The 22,694-nt window shown below is 44.9% G+C and overlaps 1 protein-coding gene across 1 annotated transcript; it reads left to right on the plus strand.

The window, feature by feature from the left end:
* Positions 1–329: 329 nt before the first annotated feature.
* LOC110534026 (uncharacterized) lies at positions 330–21,860 on the plus strand. Its single transcript, XM_090221388.1, has 15 exons — positions 330–514; positions 5,506–7,320; positions 7,530–7,667; positions 7,888–9,231; positions 9,867–9,989; positions 12,979–13,122; positions 13,375–13,494; positions 15,435–15,590; positions 15,816–15,928; positions 16,440–16,572; positions 16,814–16,965; positions 17,574–17,670; positions 18,327–18,488; positions 20,441–20,604; positions 21,300–21,860. Exons 2-15 carry the CDS (start codon positions 5,610–5,612, stop codon positions 21,396–21,398), a joined length of 4,656 nt encoding a protein of 1,551 aa, XP_090077514.1. The 5' UTR covers positions 330–514; positions 5,506–5,609; the 3' UTR covers positions 21,399–21,860.
* The last annotated feature ends 834 nt before the right edge of the window (positions 21,861–22,694 follow it).

The following is a 22,694-nucleotide window of genomic DNA, read 5'->3' on the forward strand; positions in this document are numbered from 1 at the left end:
CCCCCCCCCCCCCCAAACAAAAAGCATGAGTATTATTATTTTGGGGGGCGGAGAGGGTGTGTGTGTGTGCTAAATATGCAGTAGTGTTGTTGTTTCACACTCTAGCTAAACATGTTTCTGACTGAACAAGGCTCTAGTCTTAGAGACTAGAGGATGGTGTCTGGATCAGGCTTTCTGTTATTGATGGCTGTAATACATCAGGTCTGATGATGTTGAGTAAAAAACAACACCTGTTGACTGTGTTTATGTACATGTAAGTGTAGTGTAGAGTAGCATGAACAGTATGGTCAAGTATGGGGGGTATATAAGTAGGAGCAGACATTACCCTCTTTCTAGTGGTGGTCTCCTTTCTCCCTCTCTCTCTCTCTCTTTCTCTCTCTCTCTCTCTCTCTCTCCCTCTCTCTCTCTCTCTCTTTCTCCTCCTTCCTCCTCCCTCCTTCATGCCTGCGCAGAAGTCTATATGAGGTGCAAAAGACTGATACACACTAAGTCACAGGAGGGAATTATTGTCCAGGTAAGTTTCACCTTTTCCTACAAACTTATGGATGATCATGTTATTCAAACATTTTTTTTATTAATGAATGAACAATTAAAATAACATAGAGTCAAGCATCTATAGTTAAATAAAGTCATAGGAATACTACATTTAAATACAATGAAATATGGTCAACATCAGTCTATGTTCTTAAATCTGTGGGGTATGTGAGAAGAGAGGCCAGTGCTGAATGATCAATGATCTACATCATTCCAAGTCAGTACTAATGTTAATAGTCATGAATTTACTAGTATTGTTCTCCAATTTCAAAAAGTGAATGTACTTACTAACGAGTTGTAATCTAATTTCAGAACTTAGTTGTCCATGTAATTAGTTGAGGTACAGTACAATGGAACATCAACACATGAATAGTGGTGAGAAGCATGGTTGTAGTCTGGGTGTTTTAGTAACGCTTTATAAATCATTTATTTAACACAGTAGTTGTGCACACCCTTCATAAATGTCATTATATTACAGATGTTCTGTATGCTCCTAATGTACTAGCTACTGCATAGCTATGTGCTTCCTCATTCAATTAATTCCAGAGATTTAAGAAATACATTTAATCTGAGCATATTTCTCCTGGTGGTTTTCATAAGGCGCGGGTGTATATGATGTAAGACATTCATTAGTCAAAGACGCACAGTGAGCAGCATACAGTAAGGCTCTGTTCCACCTCTGCACAGCCTCACCACCGACAGGGCAGCAGGACCCTCTAGGTCTCAGTTCCCAGTCCTGACACCTTTTTCCTACTTTTTCCCACTACAAAATTAAGTAACTTGCTAGCAGATTTTGAAAAGGCGTTTGATAAAGTATGACTAGAATTTATAAATAAATGCAAATCTCTTATACAATGAGTTAAAGTTATGTACAGCAACCCCAGATGTAAAATAGTAAATAATGGTTACTTCTCAGAAAGTATTGAGCTTTAAGAGGATTAAAACAAGGCTGTCCGTTGTCTCCATATCTATTTATAATGGCCATTGAAATGCTAGCTATTAAAATGAGATCCAACAAGAACATCAAAGGGTTTGAAATCCAGGGGATAAAAACAGTGTCTCACAGTCTCATTTAAGATCTTGATCACTTTTCTAGCCTCTCTGGACTAAAACCTAATTATGACAAGTGTACCATATTATGTATTGGATCGTTAAAAAATACATTGTTTACACTACCTTGTAGTTTACCACTTTAATGGGCGGATGGAGAAGTAGACATACTTGGTATTCACATCTCAACAAAAAAAAAACTTTCCACAATCAATTTCAATAGAAAGTTAGCAAAAATAGATACAATTCTGCAACCATGTAAATACTTGTCTATTTATGGAAAAACACATTGAATAACTCTTTGGTTTTATCACAGTTAACTTACTTACTAATGGCACTGCCTACTCTAGAAGACTCGTTTTTTAAATCATATGAGCAGAAAATATTTCATTTTATTTGGAATGCTAAGCCAGACAAAATGAAACGTGTCTATTTATATAATGAATGTGAGTTTGGGGGCTAAAATGAAATAAAAGATAAAGCAAATATTACAAATATTACAACAAATGTTCAACTCAAACATACTGATTAATAAAAAAAACATCTTTATGGAAAAAATGTTTAAAAATGGTATTATATTTATTCATGATATTATGGATAGAAACGGAGGAGTTATGTCACATATGCAGCTGTCGAAAATATATGGGAATATCTGCTCAATCCAAACTTACAAACAACTGATTGCAGCACTAACACAAAAATGGAGGCAAGTGGAAAACAGAAATTGAATAATGTGTCCCTGAACAAAGAGGGGGTCAAAATCAAAAGTAACAGTTTGGTCACCAGCTGCATTAAGTACTGCAGAGCATCCCCTCCTCATGGACTACACCAGATGTGTGAGATGTTACCCCACTCTTCCACCAAGGCACCTGCAAGTTCCCGGACATTTCTGGGGGGAATGGCCCTAGCCCTCACCCTCCGATCCAACATGTCCCAGACGTGCTCAATGGGATTGAGATCCGGGCTCTTCGCTGGCCATGGCAGAACACTGACATTCCTGTCTTGCAGGAAATCACGCACAGAACGAGCAGTATGGCTGGTGGCATTGTCATGCTGGAGGGTCATGTCAGGATTAGCCTGCAGGAAGGGTACCACATGAGGGAGGAAGATGTCTTCCCTGTAACGCACAGCATTGAGATTGCCTGCAACGACAACAAGCTCAGTCCGATGATGCTGTGACACACCGCCCCAGACCACGACGGACCCTCCACCTCCAAATCGATCCCGCTCCAGAGTACAGGCCTCAGTGTAACACTCACTCCTTCGACGATAAACGTGAATCCTACCATCACCCCTAGTGAGACAAAACCGCAACTCGTCAGTGAAAAGCACTTTTTGCCAGTCCTGTCTGGTCAAGCGACGGTGGGTTTGTGCCCATAGGCGACATTGTTGCTGATGATGTCTGGTGAGGACCTACCTTACAACAGGCCTACAACCCTCAGTCCAGCCTCTCTCAGCCTATCGCGGACAGTCTGAGCACTGATTGAGGGATTGTGCGTTCCTGGTGTAACTCGTGCAGTTGTTGTTGCCATCCTGTACCTGTTCCGCAGGTGTGATGTTCGGATGTACCGATCCTGTGCAGGTGTTGTTACACGTGGTCTATCACTGTGAGGAAGATCAGCTGTACATCCTGTCTCCCTGTAGCGCTGTCTTAGGTGTCTCACAGTACGGACATGGCAATTTATTTCCATGGCCACATCTGCAGTCCTCATGCCTCCTTGCAGAATGCCTAAGGCACGTTCACGCAGATGAGCAGGGACCCTGGGCATCTTTCTTTTGGTGTTTTTCAGAGTTAGTAGAAAGGCCTCTGTAGTGTCCTAAATTTTCGTAACTGTGACCTTAATTGCCTACCGTCTGTAAGCTGTTAGTGTCTTAATGACCATTCCACAGGTGCATGTTCATAATTGTTTATGGTTCATTGAATAAGGATGGGAAACAGTGTTTAACCCTTTACAATGAAGATCTGTGAAGTTATTTGGATTTCTACGAATTATCTTTGAAAGACAGGGTCCTGAAAAAGGGACGTTTCTTTTTTTGCCGAGTTTATATATATGGGGCATACAACAATCTCAGCTCTGTAGATTTTGCTGCGAAGAGACAGAATCAATATATCATTTATTCTGGTATTGCCCCTATGTAGCTTGTTTCTGGTCATAGGTTCAGGAATGGTTCAAAAATAACAACAGGCACTTAAAATTAATCTTACAAATAGCAGTGTTTGGCGATTTGGAAAGCCATAGTCAGTCAATAAATAATATAATAATACTCGTAGGAAAGGTTTTCATCTTTAGCTCACAATCTGTGGATACTTTACGATTAGAAAGGTTAAAAATTAAGTAAAACATCACAGAACAATTGAAAAATATATGGAAACCAATCGAGAGTGGTCTATGGTGATAGGTGGGATGGGCTGAGAGTGGCAAAGGGGTGGGATTAAAGAGCTGAGGTCTATGGTGATAGGTGGGATGGGCTGAGAGTGACTGAAGGATGGGATTAAAGAGCTGAGGTCTATGGTGATAGGTGGGATGGGCTGAGAGTGGCAGAGGGGTGGGATTAAAGAGCTGAGGTCTATTGGTGATAGGTGGGATGGGCTGAGAGTGGCAGAGGGGTGGGATTAAAGAGCTAAGATCTATGGTGATAGGTGGGATGGGCTGAGAGGGGCAGAGGGGTGGGATTAAAGAGCTGAGGTCTATGGTGATAGGTGGGATGGGCTGAGAGAGGCAGAGGGGTGGGATTAAAGAGCTGAGGTCTATGGTGATAGGTGGGATGGGCTGAGAGAGGCAGAGGGTGGGATTAAAGAGCTGAGGTCTATGGTGATAGGTGGGATGGGCTGAGAGAGGCAGAGGGGTGGGATTAAAGAGCTGAGGTCTATGGTGATAGGTGGGATGGGCTGAGAGAGGCTGAGGGGTGGGATTAAAGAGCTGAGGTCTATGGTGATAGGTGGGATGGGCTGAGAGTGGCTGAGGGGTGTGATTAAAGAGCTGAGGTCTATGGTGATAGGTGGGGTGGGCTGAGAGTGGCTGAGGGGTGGGATTAAAGAGCTGAGGTCTATGGTGATAGGTGGGATGGGCTGAGAGTGGCAGAGGGGTGGGATTAAAGAGCTGAGGTCTATTGGTGATAGGTGGGATGGGCTGAGAGTGGCAGAGGGGTGGGATTAAAGAGCTGAGGTCTATGGTGATAGGTGGGATGGGCTGAGAGAGGCAGAGGGGTGGGATTAAAGAGCTGAGGTCGATGGTGATAGGTGGGATGGGCTGAGAGTGGCAGAGGGGTGGGATTAAAGAGCTGATGTTTGGTAATGTATTATTGTTATGTGACTGCTTTATATAAAAGTACCATGTATGTAAAATGTGTATGCAAAATGTATACGTAAAATGTATGTATATGTAAAAAAAACAAAAAATATGTGCCACTGATTCCGCTCCAGCCTTTACCTCCCTAATTAAGGTGCCACCAACCTCCTGTGATAAACATAATGTTCTCATTGAAAGCATTCCAAATAATCTTTGTCAGTTTGGATGTGGGGGTTTGACCTCAAGGAGGACTTCTAGAGAGAGCTACTACAAGTAGTTGGGTTTGTACGGTATAATAGCCCCTTTCTTCACCTGGTGAGGGAGCAAAAAACGAATAGTTTAGGAGCAAAGTGAGGAAAGGGTTCAGTGTATGTGTTTGGAGAAGGAGAGAGGAAACGTCCAGTGAAAATGTACAGCAGCACCGCAGAATATACTACTAGTAGTGAACACAGTGCTTATCTGTTGTGCTCTGAGCCTCTGGCTCGTAGTCACTACATGCCTCTACAGCCAATGGCCACAGCACAAACCTAACTTTATGACTTGGTTCCAGAATGGCTTTGCATATGTTAATAAACTGTAATCTGAGTAAACTCGTCTTGGCTGACTTGTTTTTTTCCTTTTTCATTTGTAGGATAACCCTGGTGGATTGTCTAGCCTCCTCTCCACTGAGACACTGGGGAAGGAGTTTATAGAACTGTTGGAATTCGGACCATCCAAAAACTATTCTGCCTCAAAATGTTGTTTTCTCTAGCCCTCCTCTTCCTGCTAACCCCGTTCCCCTCCCTTCAAACTCCAGTAACCAATGAGAAAAGAAACGCCAAAGGAACAGGAAGTGAACCGAAACCCTACGTCCTACTCACCCTCTCCCTCGCAAAACCAAAAACCGCAGCCACGCTCGTGAATGTCACCAAAGAGACCCCTAAGCCCACTCTGAAAGCCCTAAACCCAACTGCACTCAATCAGACACATCCAGCCCCCTCAAGCCCCCTCAAACCTCCAACAGCCACGCTCGTCAAACTCAACAAAGAGACCCCTAAGCCCACTCTGAAAGCCCTAAGCCCAACTATAGCCAATCAGACACATCCAGCCCCCTCAAGCCCCCTCAAACCTCCAACAGCCACGCTTGTGAAACTCAACAAAGAGACCCCTAAGCCCACTGTGAAAGCCCTAAACCCAACTGCAGCCAATCAGACACATCCAGCCCCCTCAAGCCCTCTCAAACCTCCAACAGCCACGCTCGTGAAACTCACCAAAGAGACCCCTAAGCCCAATCTGAAAGCCCTAAACCCAACTGCAGCCAATCAGACACATCCAGCCCCCTCAAGCCCCCTCAAACCTCCAACAGCCACGCTCGTCAAACTCACCAAAGAGACCCCTAAGCCCACTCCGAAAACCCTAAGCCCAACTATAGCCAATCAGACACATCCAGCCCCCTCAAGACCCCTCAAACCTCCAACAGCCACGCTCGTCAAACTCACCAAAGAGACCGCTAAGCCCACTCCGAAAGCCCTAAGCCCAACTATAGCCAATCAGATTCATCCAGCCCCCTCGACCCCCCTCAAACCTCCAACAGCCACGCTCGTCAAACTCACCAAAGAGACCCCTAAGCCCACTGTGAAAACCCTAAGCCCAGCTGCAGCGAATCAGACACATCCAGCCCCCTCGACCCCCCTTAAGCCTCCAACAGCCACGTTTATCAAACTCACCAAAGAGACCCCTAAGCCCACTGTGAAAGCCCTAAGCCCAACTGCAGCCAATCAGACACATCCAGCCCCCTCTGCCCCCCTCAAACCTCCAACAGCCACGCTCGTCAAACTCACCAAAGAGACCCCTAAGCTCACTCCGAAAACCCTAAGCCCAGCTGCAGCGAATCAGACACATCCAGTCCCCTCGACCCCCCTCAAGCCTCCAACAGCCATGTTCATCAAACTCAACAAAGAGACCCCTAAGCCCACTGTGAAAGCCCTAAGCCCAGCTGTAGCCAATCAGACACATCCAGCCCCCTCAACCCCCCTCAAACCTCCAACAGCCATGCTCGTCAAACTCACCAAAGAGACCCCTAAGCCCACTCTGAAAGCCATAAGCCCAGCTGCAACCAATCAGACACATCCAGCCCCCTCAACCCCCCTCAAACCTCCAACAGCCAGTGGTCCAAAGACCACAACCAAAGACAAACCCTCCATCACACTGCCGCATCCCATCCCCATCAAGGTGCTCATCACTTCTGACTCTGGCTGCATCAGTAAGGACACCCAGAGCGACGTTAGCAACCGCACCAAGGAGCAGACCCAGACCCACGAGCTGAAGCCTGGCTTTCCTCTAACCCTAACCCACCGCATCAGTCTGGTTCCTACCTCCTGCACCGGGGGATGTGTGGCTGAGATGGCAGCACTGAAAGGACGTGTTGGCCGGTTGGAGAAAGAGATGTCCCTCATGAAGAGTAAATGTACGACTGGTCTTATTTAGTTACACATAACCGTAACCTCCTAGTCGCAAACCTCTTTCATATAATAACTTCATTCTGATATGGAGATTATCCATGAGGCTAGTTTGAATTAAATCCAGAGTCTTTCTGGTAACCAACATTAAAATTTCATCTTTTGATGTTTGCTCTGTCTTGTTTCATACTGTATACTCTCTTCCCCTTCCTACCAGGTGCTTCCTGCTCCAAAGGCCCATGTCCCAATGACTGCAGTGCGAATGGGAAATGTGAGAAGGGAAAGTGTGTCTGCCTCCCAGGGTTCCTTGGTCTAGACTGCAGTAAATGTACAGCTGGAGCTGACTGCAGTAAAAGTCAGTTACTGTGCCTTCTTCATTTGATCTGACTTGTCTTCTTTGATCTGATTGTCTTTATTGCAATTCAGCTAGAGACACACTAGCAACTCATAATCTAAGGTTCCAGTCGCCACACACAAGCACACCACTTAGAATGCATGCCTAATATACATTCCTTCATTCTAAGTTGTATGCTTGTGTGTTTATTGGAACACATATTATTTTCTCTCATCTCCAGAAGGTACCAAAGACAAAATCCAGATAACGGTGGAGACGGTGGCGTTGAAGGTATCACCTGAGAACAATGCTATCACAGAGAGTCTGCAGGGGAAGAAGACCAAGGCAGACCAAATCCTCTTCCAGAAGAAAACAGAGCAAAAGAAACCTACAGCCGCCAAAGAGGATGTTGACATCAAAAGGAAAACAAAAGGGACCACAAGTGTAAAAGCAGGGCTCACCAAGACACAAGCCAAACAAGGGGTTACTGTCACTAAAACCAAAACCACCCATTCCAATGCTACCAAGACTGGACTGGGCCGACCAACCGTCGGACAGGTTCTGTTGAAACACCATGGAGGAAGAAAGCAAGAGAGCAAAGGCAAAACGACAGTTATAAAGAAGCAGTCTAAACCTGACCTGAAGTTGAAAGGAACAGTGAAGGAGGAATCTGCAGGTAAAGCCAATGCTGAAGCTGGCAACCTCCAAGACCAGCCTCAAGCCAATGTCACCCAAAGCACTGTGAAGATGTTTGTGAACAAAACCCGGTCAGGAAAAGAGACTCTGGAGCAGTCGACGTTGGCTGAGAAGAATGTGACTCTAACATCTGGAAAGAAAACAGTCAAAAAGGTGAAATTAGTTCAGGGGACTATGAACGTTACAAAGGTGTCATTGGCTTTTGATAGCACTAAGGCTGGGACAGGCAAGATCACCCTTACAAAGGACATTAAGACAGAGGCAGACATCTCCTCAGGCACATCTAAAACTACTGTGAAGACAGGGTCAGGCAAAGGGAAGCCAGTCCCACGGAATAGTCAGTATGTTGTGAACATGACCACTGTGGAGACCACCTCTGAAGTCAAAGTCTTCAGCAACAACACAACAACTATCCAGTCTTCCAAAAACACCACCAGGAAAGCAGGAACAGGAGTGGGCCGTGGACTTGGCTCTGTGAAGGTTCAGAACATCACCACGTACGGCTTCACCCTCACATGGTCGGCCCCAACAGCCATGTTTAAGAACTTCACTGTGTCCAGAAGAGAGCACAGGGCAGAGGATGAGGAAGAGGAGGAGGAAGAGGCGGAGGAGGGAGCTGCTCTCGGGGAAGAGGTCAGAGTAGCCGGAGTCATAAACTCCACCATTGAGATCCGAAAACAGAGCCCTAATGGAACTGTGGCTTTCCCCACTAAAGCTCCCGGTAGCTCCAGAGGTAAAGCTCACACAAAGAGGGTGTCCGTTGTTCTCCCCGACAGCGTTCGCTCTGTGGAGTTCAGTAACCTGCGACCTCAGACCCGATACTCCCTGCACATATGTGGCACCACTCCCGGATCCCGCTCCAAGATTCACAGAGTAACCACCATGACAGGTAGTTAGGAGAACCAAACCCACATAGAGACTTATTCAGAATATTTCACCAGAACTTTTTATGAATAACTCCTATAGTAATGTATCTTTTCATTCATGTATTGGATAGCCTGCATGTCTCTCTTTTATTTAAACTGTGGCTGCACTAAATCATCACTTGTGTTGAGACAGAATATCCCATTGTATCTATATTTTCTATACTTCACATTTACTGGGACTTTAGTGACTTTTTAACCTTTTCCTTCACCACGTTTCAGCCTCATGTTCGTTGTCTCCAGTACAATGCCAGTGTCGACATATGTGAAAAATAAAGTAAAAAAATGATCAAAAGGTAACCGTTTTAAAAACACAATGACATTCACTGTGACCTGGGGAGCAAGAAAAGACCCACCCTCCTTCTGGCTAGAAACTCCTTTTGAAAATCACAATTTTATTACTTTTAATCCAACCCTGTGATGTGACAGAGAAGCAGTTTATAGGACCTTCCAACTCGTCTTTTTAACACACAGAATATAGAAACGCCCTGTTTTCACACATGTTGACACTGGTGTGGTGCTGGAGACAATGAATATGAGGTTCCTTTAAATATCCTCTTCTGGCCTCTCCTCTTCCTTATTCATTTTCTTCCCCATGCAGGGCCTGAGCCACCCACCGAGCTGGTGTTTAGTAACGTGACAGAAGCCTCTCTTTCTGTGTCCTGGTCCAAACCAAAGAACAAAATCTCCGGCTTCAAAATCACATACTCTCACTCAGTCACGGGTAAGTTACCTTAGCTTTTATCATGTTATCTACCTCTAAGTCAGGGTTTTCTAAAACTCGGTCCTAGGGCCCCTCCTTGACAATGAGTTGAGTATTTGAATCAGCTGTGTAGTGCTAGGGCAGGTTTGGGAAACCCTACTATAAGTGACAAGGTGATGAAACTTTGAACACTTTAAAAATAGTTTTTTCACACCCCATTTGTCAGCACAAGGGCTTCACCAGAATCATTCAAGTGGAAGATACAACTTTTGTAGCATTCTTGTGTGCTCCATTAATGAATGACAGATCAGCTGTTCAGTCAAAATACCTCCGTCATCCCCAAACACTGACACTCTTTAAGTGTCAATCATGGCCGGTGTCCCAAATGGCACCCTATTCCCTATGTGTCAAATGTAGTGCATCATAAAGTGAATAGGGTGCCATTTGTTTTCCCCAGAGGACCAGTGTGTTACTATGTCTTTTATCATGACAGGAGAGAGTGGTTCTGTGTCTGTCTGTCATCCTGACTGGAGAGAGTGGTTCTGTGTCTGTCTGTCATCATGACTGGAGAGAGTGGTTCTGTGTCTGTCTGTCATCATGACAGGAGAGAGTGGTTCTGTGTCTGTCTGTCATCCTGACTGGAGAGAGTGGTTCTGTGTCTGTCTGTCATCATGACTGGAGAGAGTGGTTCTGTGTCTGTCTGTCATCATGACAGGAGAGAGTGGTTCTGTGTCTGTCTGTCATCATGACTGGAGAGAGTGGTTCTGTGTCTGTCTGTCATCATGACAGGAGAGAGTGGTTCTGTGTCTGTCTGTCATCATGACTGGAGAGAGTGGTTCTGTGTCTGTCTGTCATCATGACTGGAGAGAGTGGTTCTGTGTCTGTCTGTCATCATGACAGGAGAGAGTGGTTCTGTGTCTGTCTGTCATCATGACTGGAGAGAGTGGTTCTGTGTCTGTCTGTCATCATGACAGGAGAGAGTGGTTCTGTGTCTGTCTGTCATCATGACTGGAGAGAGTGGTTCTGTGTCTGTCTGTCATCATGACCGGAGAGAGTGGTTCTGTGTCTGTCTGTCATCATGACAGGAGAGAGTGGTTCTGTGTCTGTCTGTCATCATGACAGGAGAGAGTGGTTCTGTGTCTGTCTGTCATCATGACAGGAGAGAGTGGTTCTGTGTCTGTCTGTCATCATGACTGGAGAGAGTGGTTCTGTGTCTGTCTGTCATCCTGACAGGAGAGAGTGGCTCTGTGTCTGTCTGTCATCATGACAGGAGAGAGTGGTTCTGTGTCTGTCTGTCATCATGACTGGAGAGAGTGGTTCTGTGTCTGTCTGTCATCATGACTTGAGAGAGTGGTTCTGTGTCTGTCTGTCATCATGACCGGAGAGAGTGGTTCTGTGTCTGTCTGTCATCATGACTGGAGAGAGTGGTTCTGTGTCTGTCTGTCATCATGACAGGAGAGAGTGGTTCTGTGTCTGTCTGTCATCATGACTGGAGAGAGTGGTTCTGTGTCTGTCTGTCATCATGACAGAATAGAGTGGTTCTGTGTCTGTCTGTCATCATGACAGGAGAGAGTGGTTCTGTGTCTACAGTATGTCTGTCATCATGACAGGAGAGAGTGGTTCTGTGTCTACAGTATGTCTGTCATCATGACAAAAGAGAGTGGTTCTGTGTCTGTCTGTCATCGTGACTGGAGAGAGTGGTTCTGTGTCTGTCTGTCATCCTGACAGGAGAGAGTGGTTCTGTGTCTACAGTATGTCTGTCATCATGACAAAAGAGAGTGGTTCTGTGTCTGTCTGTCATCGTGACTGGAGAGAGTGGTTCTGTGTCTGTCTGTCATCATGACAGGAGAGAGTGGTTCTGTGTCTGTCTGTCATCATGACAGGAGAGAGTGGTTCTGTGTCTGTCTGTCATCATGACAGGAGAGAGTGGTTCTGTGTCTGTCTGTCATCATGACAGGAGAGAGTGGTTCTGTGTCTGTCTGTCATCATGACTGGAGAGAGTGGTTCTGTGTCTGTCTGTCATCCTGACAGGAGAGAGTGGTTCTGTGTCTGTCTGTCATCCTGACAGGAGAGAGTGGTTCTGTGTCTACAGTATGTCTGTCATCATGACAGGAGAGAGTGGTTCTGTGTCTACAGTATGTCTGTCATCATGACAAAAGAGAGTGGTTCTGTGTCTGTCTGTCATCGTGACTGGAGAGAGTGGTTCTGTGTCTGTCTGTCATCCTGACAGGAGAGAGTGGTTCTGTGTCTACAGTATGTCTGTCATCATGACAAAAAATAGTGGTTCTGTGTCTGTCTGTCATCATGACAGAAGAGAGTGGTTCTGTGTCTGTCTGTCATCATGACAGGAGAGAGTGGTTCTGTGTCTGTCTGTCATCATGACTGGAGAGAGTGGTTCTGTGTCTATAGTACGTCTGTCATCATGACAAAAGAGAGTGGTTCTGTGTCTGTCTGTCATCGTGACTGGAGAGAGTGGTTCTGTGTCTGTCTGTCATCCTGACAGGAGAGAGTGGTTCTGTGTCTGTCTGTCATCCTGACAGGAGAGAGTGGTTCTGTGTCTACAGTATGTCTGTCATCATGACAAAAGAGAGTGCTTCTGTGTCTGTCTGTCATTCTGACAGGAGAGAGTGGTTCTGTGTCTACAGTATGTCTGTCATCATGACAGGAGAGAGTGGTTCTGTGTCTACAGTATGTCTGTCATCGTGACAGGAGAGAGTGGTTTTGTGTCTGTCTGTCATCATGACTGGAGAGAGTGGTTCTGTGCCTACAGTATGTCTGTCATCATGACAGAATAGAGTGGTTCTGTGTCTACAGTATGCCTGTCATCATGACAGGAGAGAGTGGTTCTGTGTCTACAGTATGTCTGTCATCATGACAGGAGAGAGTGGTTCTGTGTCTGTCGTCCTGACAGGAGAGAGTGGTTCTGTGTCTGTCATCCTGACAGGAGAGAGTGGTTCTGTATCTGTCATCCTGACAGGAGAGAATGGTTCTGTGTCTGTCATCCTGACAGGAGAGACTGGTTCTGTGTCTGTGGATTCCCTGCAGTCCCAGGTGTCTCTGTCCAAGCTGTCCTCGGGGGCCACGTACGAGGTCAGTGTGATGTCCACCATGGGGAAGAGAGAGAGTGATCCCCTCATTGCCATCATGACCACAGGTGATCACCACACTTACCTAGATCTATTGTGCTGTAGCAACTCACCATTACAGTACATCATCATGCATTCTGCTTTGGACGTGGAGTGCAGAACGATCCAGAGTGCATTTGCCTTATTTTTACCCACAGTTTCAGTTGTCTTGCCCTGCAATATGACAACAATGAAGTGTTTTAAAACATGACATAAAGGCATAACAATAATTGTTATTTAGCTAAATTCACCATGTAAAACACATTGTCTTTGGACTGTAGTACCTGCCCCTCCAACTGTTCTCCAAGCAACTAACGTAACAGATACCAAGGCAGTGCTGCAATGGACCCCCGCCATGGGCCACGTAGACCGCTTCATCATCAGTTATGAGTCTGCAAAAAGTGAGTGTGGTATCATTTCCTGATGAAAAGATACGGTGAACATACATACAGTAGTATAACTATAGTTATACAGTTCCTTCAGAAAGTATTCAGACCTCTTGACTTTTTACACATTTTGTTACATTACAGCCTTATTATAAAAACAAAATCCTCAGCAATCTACACACAATAACCCATAATGACTAAGTGAAAACAGGTTTTTAGACATTTTTGCTATGAGACTCGAAATTGAGCTCAGGTGCATCCTATTTCCATTGGTCATCCTAGTTAAATAAAGAATAAAACAACTTGATTGGAGTCCACCTGTGGTAAATTCAATTGATTGGACATGATTTGGAAAGGCACACACCTGTCTATATGAGGTCCCACAGTTGACAGTGCATGTCACGGCAAAAACCAAGCCATGAGGTCAAAGGAATTGTCCATCGAGCTCTGAGACAGGATTGTGTCGAGGCACAGATCTGGGGAAGGGTACCAAAAACTGTCTGCAGAATTGAAGATCCCCAAGAACACAGTGGCCTCCATCACTCTTAAATTAAGAAGTTTGGAATCACCAAGACTCTTCCTAGAGCTGACCACCTGACCAAACTGACCAATCGGGGGAAAAGAGCCTTGGTCAGGGTTGTGACCAAGAACCCGATGGTCACTCTGACAGAGCTCCGAGTTCCTCTGTGGAGATGGGAGAACCTTCCAGAAGGACAACCATCTCTGCTGCACTCCACCAATCAGGCCTTTATGGTAGAGTGGCCAGACGGAAGCCACTCGTCAGTAAAAAGGCACATGACAGCCCGCTTGGAGTTTGCCAAAAGGCACCTAAAGACTCTCAGACCATGAGAAACAAGATTCTCTGGTCTGATGAAACCAAGATTTAACTCTTTGGCTTGGCTGCGTCTGGGAACAGCTGCGTCTGGGAACAGCTGCGTCGCGTCACATCTGGAGGAAACCTGGCACCATCCCTACGGTGAAGCATGGTGTTGGCAGCATCATGCTGTGGGGATGTTTTCAGCGGCAGGGACTGGGAGACTAGTCAGGATCGAGGGAAAGATTAACGGAGTAAAGTACAGAGAGATCCTTGATAAAAACCTGCTCCAGAGCACTCAGGACCTCAGACTGGGGCGAAGGTTCACCTTCCAACAGGACAACAACCCTAAGCACACAGCCAAAACAATGCAGGAGTGGCTTCAGGACAAGTCTCTGAATGTCCTTGAGTGGCCCAGATCGAACATCTCTGGAGAGACCTGAAAATAGCTGTGCAGCAATGCTCCCAATCAAACCTGACAGAAACTCTCCAAAAACAAGTGTGCCAAGCTTGTAGCATCAGACTCAAGAAGACTTGATGCTGTAATCACTACCAAAGTTGCTTCAACAAAGCACTGAGTAAAGGTTCTGAATACTTATGTAAATGTGATATATATATATATATATATATATATATATATATATATATATATATATATATATATATATATATATATATATATATATATATATATATATATTTGATATATATATAAATTAGCAAACAAATATATATATATTTTTGTTTTGGCATTATGGGGTATTGTGTGTAGATTGATTAGGAAAAAACTATTGAATCAATTTTATAATAAGGCTGTAACGTAACTATATGTGGAAAAAGTCAAGGGGTCTGAATACTTTCAGAAGGCACTGTAGACCAGTGGAGGCTGCAGAGGGGAGGACAACTCATAACAGTGGCTGGAAGGGAGCAAAGGGAATGGCATCAAACACATAGGAACTGCTCCAGCCATTACCACGAGCCCGTCCTCCCCAATTAAGGTGCCACCAACCTCATGTAGTATATAGTATGTACCATAGCTAGTATAACTACACCTGTACATTGTATACTGTTCTACTCACGTTCCAAGCTGTAATCCAGCCTAAGCTGCATCCCCTGTCCCTCTCAATTGTCTCTCCCACAGCTCCCAATGTAACAGTGACAGTGATGGTGTCTGGTAACTCAGTAGAGCAGCAGCTGAGAGGGCTGCAGAGAGACACCCTGTACACAGTCAAAGCCCTGAGTCAGAAAGACAGTCTGCAGAGCACAGCCATCACTACCACCTTCACAACGGCCAGTGGTGAGTACACAGGGGGGAAACACACTGCACAACATCACATGTAACTACAGCATAGAACCTCAAAGATCTGAAGCTCAGAGTTACGGACTGACCGGTCAAAGTTACAAACATTTCAGTGCTCCACACGACCTCTATTCCCGACTCGTTGGGATTTCTGAGGTCCTACTGTATAGGGAAAAGAACCAGGACAGAACGTACCTGTATGTGTGATGGTTTGTCCTTCAGCTGTAAAGGCCGGTGATGTGGGCGCTCGTTCTGCTGTTTTATCATGGAAATCCCCCAGTGTTGCGTTCAGCAGATACAGAGTGACCTATCAGACGGCAGGAGAGGAGGTCAAGGTGAGCTTTATTTCTCACATGATACATTCGTATGAACTTAATACCACAACTATACTGCTACTATATTGTATACCAATGCTACAGATGTAGGATCTTCATTTGAGCCAGTTTGCTACAGCAGGAAAATAATCCTGCCGCAACAGAAACTGTGAATTATGTTTATTATAAGTAATGGACATTTTTATAAGGGCTGATACATTTTTTCTTAAGGGAAAATCAAGTCTGAAATTTCAAAGTGGAAATTACAAGCTTCAGAAGACTTTTTAAACCTCAAATTCCAAACAATTTTTTAAAAATACTATCAAATGAAGATCCTGCATCTGTATACAATGATGCGTCCAAAATGACCATATTCCTATAGTGTACTACTTTTACCCAGGGCCCATAGTCAAAAGTAGTGCACTATATAGGAAATAGGGTGCCATTTGGGACGGACTATATGAGGTGAAACAACAGTGCATGAGGTAAAACAGTTTCAAACATCTGTTTCTCTGGCCCTCTATCTCCCCAGGAGGTGATTCTGGACTCCACGGTGACGGAGTACAAGCTGACTGGACTGTTCTCTATGTCTAAGTACACGGTGCTGGTACAGGGAGAGAGAGAGGGGCAGTACACATCTATTGTCACCACTGAGTTTATCACAGGTAGGTGTTACAGACCAGCGGTGAATTTTGAAAATGTACTTTGCACATGAGTCTCTCCATTTCATCAACTCAAGGCAACAGGGTTACTTATCTTTTACAGAGAATATAGTAATTGTATAGTAATGTTATAGTAATCGTATAGTAATCTTTTAGTAATTGTATAGTAATTGTATAGTAATTGTATAGTAATGTTGTAGTAATTGTATAGTAATCTTATAGTAATTGTATCCCCTCGGCTCAGGAAAACTGCGCTTCCCATTCCCCACGGAGTGTTCCCAGGAGCTGCTGAACGGAGCGCTCCAGTCAGGAGAGGTGGATCTTTACCCAGAGGGCAAGGAAGGGAAGGCAGTCAGAGTCTACTGTGACATGGAGACTGAGGGAGGAGGCTGGACGGTAAGATACTTGGCTTCTCTCTCTCTCTCTCTCTCTCTCTCTCTCTCTCTCTCTCTGTCTGTCTGTCTGTCTGTCTGTCTGTCTGTCTGTCTGTCTGTCTGTCTGTCTGTCTGTCTGTCTGTCTGTCTGTCTGCCTGTCTGTCTGTGTCTCTGTCTCTGTCTCTGTCTCTCTCTCTCTCTGTCTCTCTCTCTCTCTCTCTCTCTCTCTCTCTCTCTCTGTCTCTCTCTGTCTCTCTCTCTCTCTCTCTCTCTCTCTCTGTCTCTCTCTCTCTCTCTCTCTCTCCTCTCTCTCTCTCTCTCTCTCTCTCTCTCTGTCTCTCTCTCTCTCTCTGTCTCTCTCTCTCTCTCTCTCTGTCTCTCTCTCTCTCTCTCTCTCTCTCTCTTATGGGTTTGAATGGGATTGAATCATCAGCCATCTGATTCCAAAGGTTGACAATCACATTTCCTTTTGAATAGCTGCATTTTGTTGGACATAGTACGTGGGGGAATGATAGAATGGCTATGAATGTGGGACATCTATGCATATTTATTTTCTATGGTGACAGACAGACTGACAGACAGACTGTCTGTTCCCAATATCAGCTTTGTGAATGTGTTGCATACTGTAGGTGTTCCAGAGGAGAATGAACGGGAAGACAGATTTCTTCAGAACCTGGAGTGACTACACTACCGGCTTTGGAAACCTCAGCGAGGAGTTCTGGCTCGGTAAGGTTCAACTCAATGCTGCAGATCCACTCAAAGTCCTCAGAAGAGGACAAACAGGAAACTGTAGTTCAGGGATGGGGTCATTTCTATTATCATTTCAGTAAATTCAGGAAGTAAACAAATACATTTTCCAATTTTCTTTAATCCTTCTCTATGAGAACGTTTTTAAATAGGAATTTCAGTCCACTTCTTGTATTGACTGAATAGAGGACATGCATGAAGATGGCGGCCCCCATGTACTTACCACAAATACCTAATTTGCTAAGTTCGTCCTATTACACAGTGGTTTCCATTATTCTTGTTTGGAATCTGCATTAGCTTCAGTAAATCTCCAAGATGGTGGCAATTTGAAAAAAAAATAATGGAAAAGTAAATTGTGCTGATTTACTGGCACATTGAGCCATGTCGCGCTCCGTAGTTTAAAAACTCTGTGGGTAATGCTAAAACAATGACTGCATATCCAGATTCCTCCTTCTTTACCCACCCTCACCATTGAAATGGAATTGACCCCAACCATGCTAACTGCATCAAAAGGGAGGCTACTACCAAAGCGTACAGTATGTACTCTACATAGCTCACAGCTTGAACATAGAGTACATAGTATATGTTTTAAATGATGTCCTAATCTTCTCTCTCTCTATCTCTCATCCATCCAGGTAATGAGCTGCTTCACAACCTGACCAGCATGGGCCCAGTGAGCCTGAGAGTGGACCTGCGTTCAGGCAACGACACGGCCTACGCCCATTACTCCAGCTTCACCATCGACTCAGTGGACAAACACTACGCCATCGAGGTGTCTGGATACACCGGCACTGCAGGTAAAATGATGTACACTAGCCAAGATAGAATGTGAGGACAGAGCCTAGTAGAGCAGAATGTACACTAGCCAAGATAGAATGTGAGGACAGAGCCTAGCAGAGCAGAATGTACACTAGCCAAGATAGAATGTGAGGACAGAGCCTAGCAGAGCAGAATGTACACTAGCCAAGATAGAATGTGAGGACAGAGCCTAGCAGAGCAGAATGTACACTAGCCAAGATAGAATGTGAGGACAGAGCCTAGCAGAGCAGAATGTACACTAGCCAAGATAGAATGTGAGGACAGAGCCTAGCAGAGCAGAATGTACACTAGCCAAGATAGAATGTGAGGACAGAGCCTAGCAGAGCAGAATGTACACTAGCCAAGATAGAATGTGAGGACAGAGCCTAGCAGAGCAGAATGTACACTAGCCAAGATAGAATGTGAGGACAGAGCCTAGCAGAGCAGAATGTACACTAGCTAAGATAAAATGTGAGGACAGAGCCTAGCAGAGCAGAATGTACACTAGCCAAGATAGAATGTGAGGACAGAGCCTAGCAGAGCAGAATGTACACTAGCCAAGATAGAATGTGAGGACAGAGCCTAGCAGAGCAGAATGTACACTAGCCAAGATAGAATGTGAGGACAGAGCCTAGCAGAGCAGAATGTACACTAGCCAAGATAGAATGTGAGGACAGAGCCTAGCAGAGCAGAATGTACACTAGCCAAGATAGAATGTGAGGACAGAGCCTAGCAGAGCAGAATGTACACTAGCCAAGATAGAATGTGAGGACAGAGCCTAGCAGAGCAGAATGTACACTAGCCAAGATAGAATGTGAGGACAGAGCCTAGCAGAGCAGAATGTACACTAGCCAAGATAGAATGTGAGGACAGAGCCTAGCAGAGCAGAATGTACACTAGCTAAGATAAAATGTGAGGACAGAGCCTAGCAGAGCAGAATGTACACTAGCCAAGATAGAATGTGAGGACAGAGCCTAGCAGAGCAGAATGTACACTAGCCAAGATAGAATGTGAGGACAGAGCCTAGCAGAGCAGAATGTACACTAGCCAAGATAGAATGTGAGGACAGAGCCTAGCAGAGCAGAATGTACACTAGCCAAGATAGAATGTGAGGACAGAGCCTAGCAGAGCAGAATGTACACTAGCCAAGATAGAATGTGAGGACAGAGCCTAGCAGAGCAGAATGTACACTAGCTAAGATAAAATGTGAGGACAGAGCCTAGCAGAGCAGAATGTACACTAGCCAAGATAGAATGTGAGGACAGAGCCTAGCAGAGCAGAATGTACACTAGCCAAGATAGAATGTGAGGACAGAGCCTAGCAGAGCAGAATGTACACTAGCCAAGATAGAATGTGAGGACAGAGCCTAGCAGAGCAGAATGTACACTAGCCAAGATAGAATGTGAGGACAGAGCCTAGCAGAGCAGAATGTACACTAGCCAAGATAGAATGTGAGGACAGAGCCTAGCAGAGCAGAATGTACACTAGCCAAGATAGAATGTGAGGACAGAGCCTAGCAGAGCAGAATGTACACTAGCCAAGATAGAATGTGAGGACAGAGCCTAGCAGAGCAGAATGTACACTAGCCAAGATAGAATGTGAGGACAGAGCCTAGCAGAGCAGAATGTACACTAGCCAAGATAGAATGTGAGGACAGAGCCTAGCAGAGCAGAATGTACACTAGCCAAGATAGAATGTGAGGACAGAGCCTAGCAGAGCAGAATGTACACTAGCCAAGATAGAATGTGAGGACAGAGCCTAGCAGAGCAGGTGCTTAAGGTTGAGGAACCAAAACTCAAATAGCTCACAAACAAATATTCAATATGAGGTCAATCCCATTCACAACATTTCACTAAAGTAAACATTTTACTGAAGTGGAGGGTGGGAATGGTCCCTCACTCTACAAATCCTGAATTGTACTTCTTTCTTTCTTCCCCATCACGTCTATAAGGTGACTCCATGAGGTACCACAACGGGCGCCCATTCTCCACCAGAGACAAGGAACCCCACCCCCTGGGCATCCACTGTGCCAGGGCCTACATGGGCGGCTGGTGGTACAAAAACTGCTACAAGACCAACCTCAACGGCCTCTATGGCACCAACAGCAACAACCAGGTACCACTAGTACCAGTATCATCCCACTAAGTGCTTTTGTCGTTGCTTTGACATTTTGATTACAGTACCTTTCCTGGTCTTTGTTATTGCAAGACAGCACCCCAATGCTGATATGCTATAAACACTGCACCACATCTCCAGTGTTTCAATTTGATCCATAGAGAATGATAGAGGACTCTTCTTTGTATCTGTTCAATTATGGCATCTGTGAGCGCATGGGCAGCACCATTACGGCCATCTTCATTTTTAATTAGTACATTTTTTTATTCTACTACTTCTATGAGTTGGTAAACAAACTGAAAAGGTGCACACTGCCACATGGAGTGTGTTGTTTGAACATATATAAAGCCAAGGTTGGTGATCTACTGCCACCTGCAGTTATGGAATGTTTGCTCATGTATAATTCATTGGCTGATCCCTCAGATGGAATTATGTGATCCTTTAGTAACCCATAGGAAGTCCCACCCAGTTGACTACTTCAAAATGGTGAAATTTCTCAATGACGATGCCCATGCTAAAATGGGATTTTAGGCACTAGAGTCCTCTATCTATCTCTATGATTTGAACAGACTTCTTATTTGATGTTGTGTCATCTGCTATCAACTCCTATCAACTAATGTAACTGAATTTAAGTTTTGTCAACTCAACTTAATCTACTAAATGAACGTACCTCAACTGCTTGTGCTGTGTTATAGGGTGTGGTGTGGATAGACTGGAAGGGCAAAGACTCGTCCATTCCCTTTACTGAGATGAAGTTCCGACCGGCCGGGATCTCCATCACAACCCACGGATAAGACTGTCCTCTGACTCGTCCACCCCTAAAACCCTTTCTTTGAGAAACAGGAAAGTGGAGCACCAAGAGACCATAAACGTGTGGATGTTGCACTTCCTGCATCTCAAATTCCACCTCAACTTGCATGTCCAGTGGTCTTAACAGCCGTCACGACAGACAGCGTATCAGTCTGTACTTGTACTGTACAGTGCAGTGCACCAGGCTCCTGTTCTGTACCTTTATCATGCTGTCTCTCTCAGCTGTATCTGTAGACAGGAAATATTTGTGATTGCAGCATTTTGTATAGTATTGTTTTATGACCCAACTCTTACCGTCTCCAACTCAATGACTGTTCTACTGCTCTGACCCCAAAGCATCTCTACCTGATGCACATCACAAGGTTACCCACCCCACTACTACTGTAATAAAACATGCACTGTCTCACTATTGCAATAAATGAGGCAAATTAATGCCTGGATGGAGATGGGTTTTTTGTACTCAACTATGTGAGTGGTGTTGTGTGTGTGTGTGTGACTAATCTGCTAACACGATTCTTCAGGTGTTGTCAAGGTTACTCATCACCATGTGTAGTTCACCTGTGCTAGACATGCTTATTTCACATATTTCAGTTCTGTTCACAAATACAGTATTTTGTGAACTGATTTGAAACATTTAGACAAGAAGAGAGAGAGTGCAGGAGATGGCCTCTGACAGGTTAGTATCAGTAATAAGATGGTGAAATCATCCTTACTAAACACATTTCCAGTTGACAGTTATGCAATATGACACGCACACTCGGGCTAAGTCCCTAATGGCACCCTATTCCCTATGCAGTGCACTACTTTTGATCAGGGCCCATAGGGAATAGGGTGTATATGGCCTATAGGGAATAGGATGCCATCTACACAAACTGAGGCTATACATCCCTGGTGTGTTTCTGTCACCATCAGCATTTACAATCAGTGACAATCTAATTCACTTCTCCCTCCTCCAATAGGCATTTAGTTCCTGATCTAACAACTCAGCACACTCTGCTCTGAAATGTCCATTTATCAACGACTCACAGGAAAGAAGATGAGTCAATATGGAGCTCAACTCCGTGAGGTCTCTAGCACTGCAGCATCCAGGGGAAAGATAAATGAGGGTGAATGTATGAAGCTATTGGCTTGTCACGTCTTACCACAGAAGCACCGACTGAGTATGTTCCAACTATTGAACAGACATTTTGCAGCAGAATGGCTTCAGTCACAAAGCTCAGCATTCTACTGGCCGTTGATGCCTATGAAATGAAAGAACAAGGTGAAGAATCCTCCTTTTC

Source organism: Oncorhynchus mykiss, chromosome 3, assembly GCF_057628025.1.
Source record: "Oncorhynchus mykiss isolate SJ-2025 chromosome 3, ASM5762802v1, whole genome shotgun sequence".
NCBI lineage: Eukaryota > Metazoa > Chordata > Actinopteri > Salmoniformes > Salmonidae > Oncorhynchus > Oncorhynchus mykiss.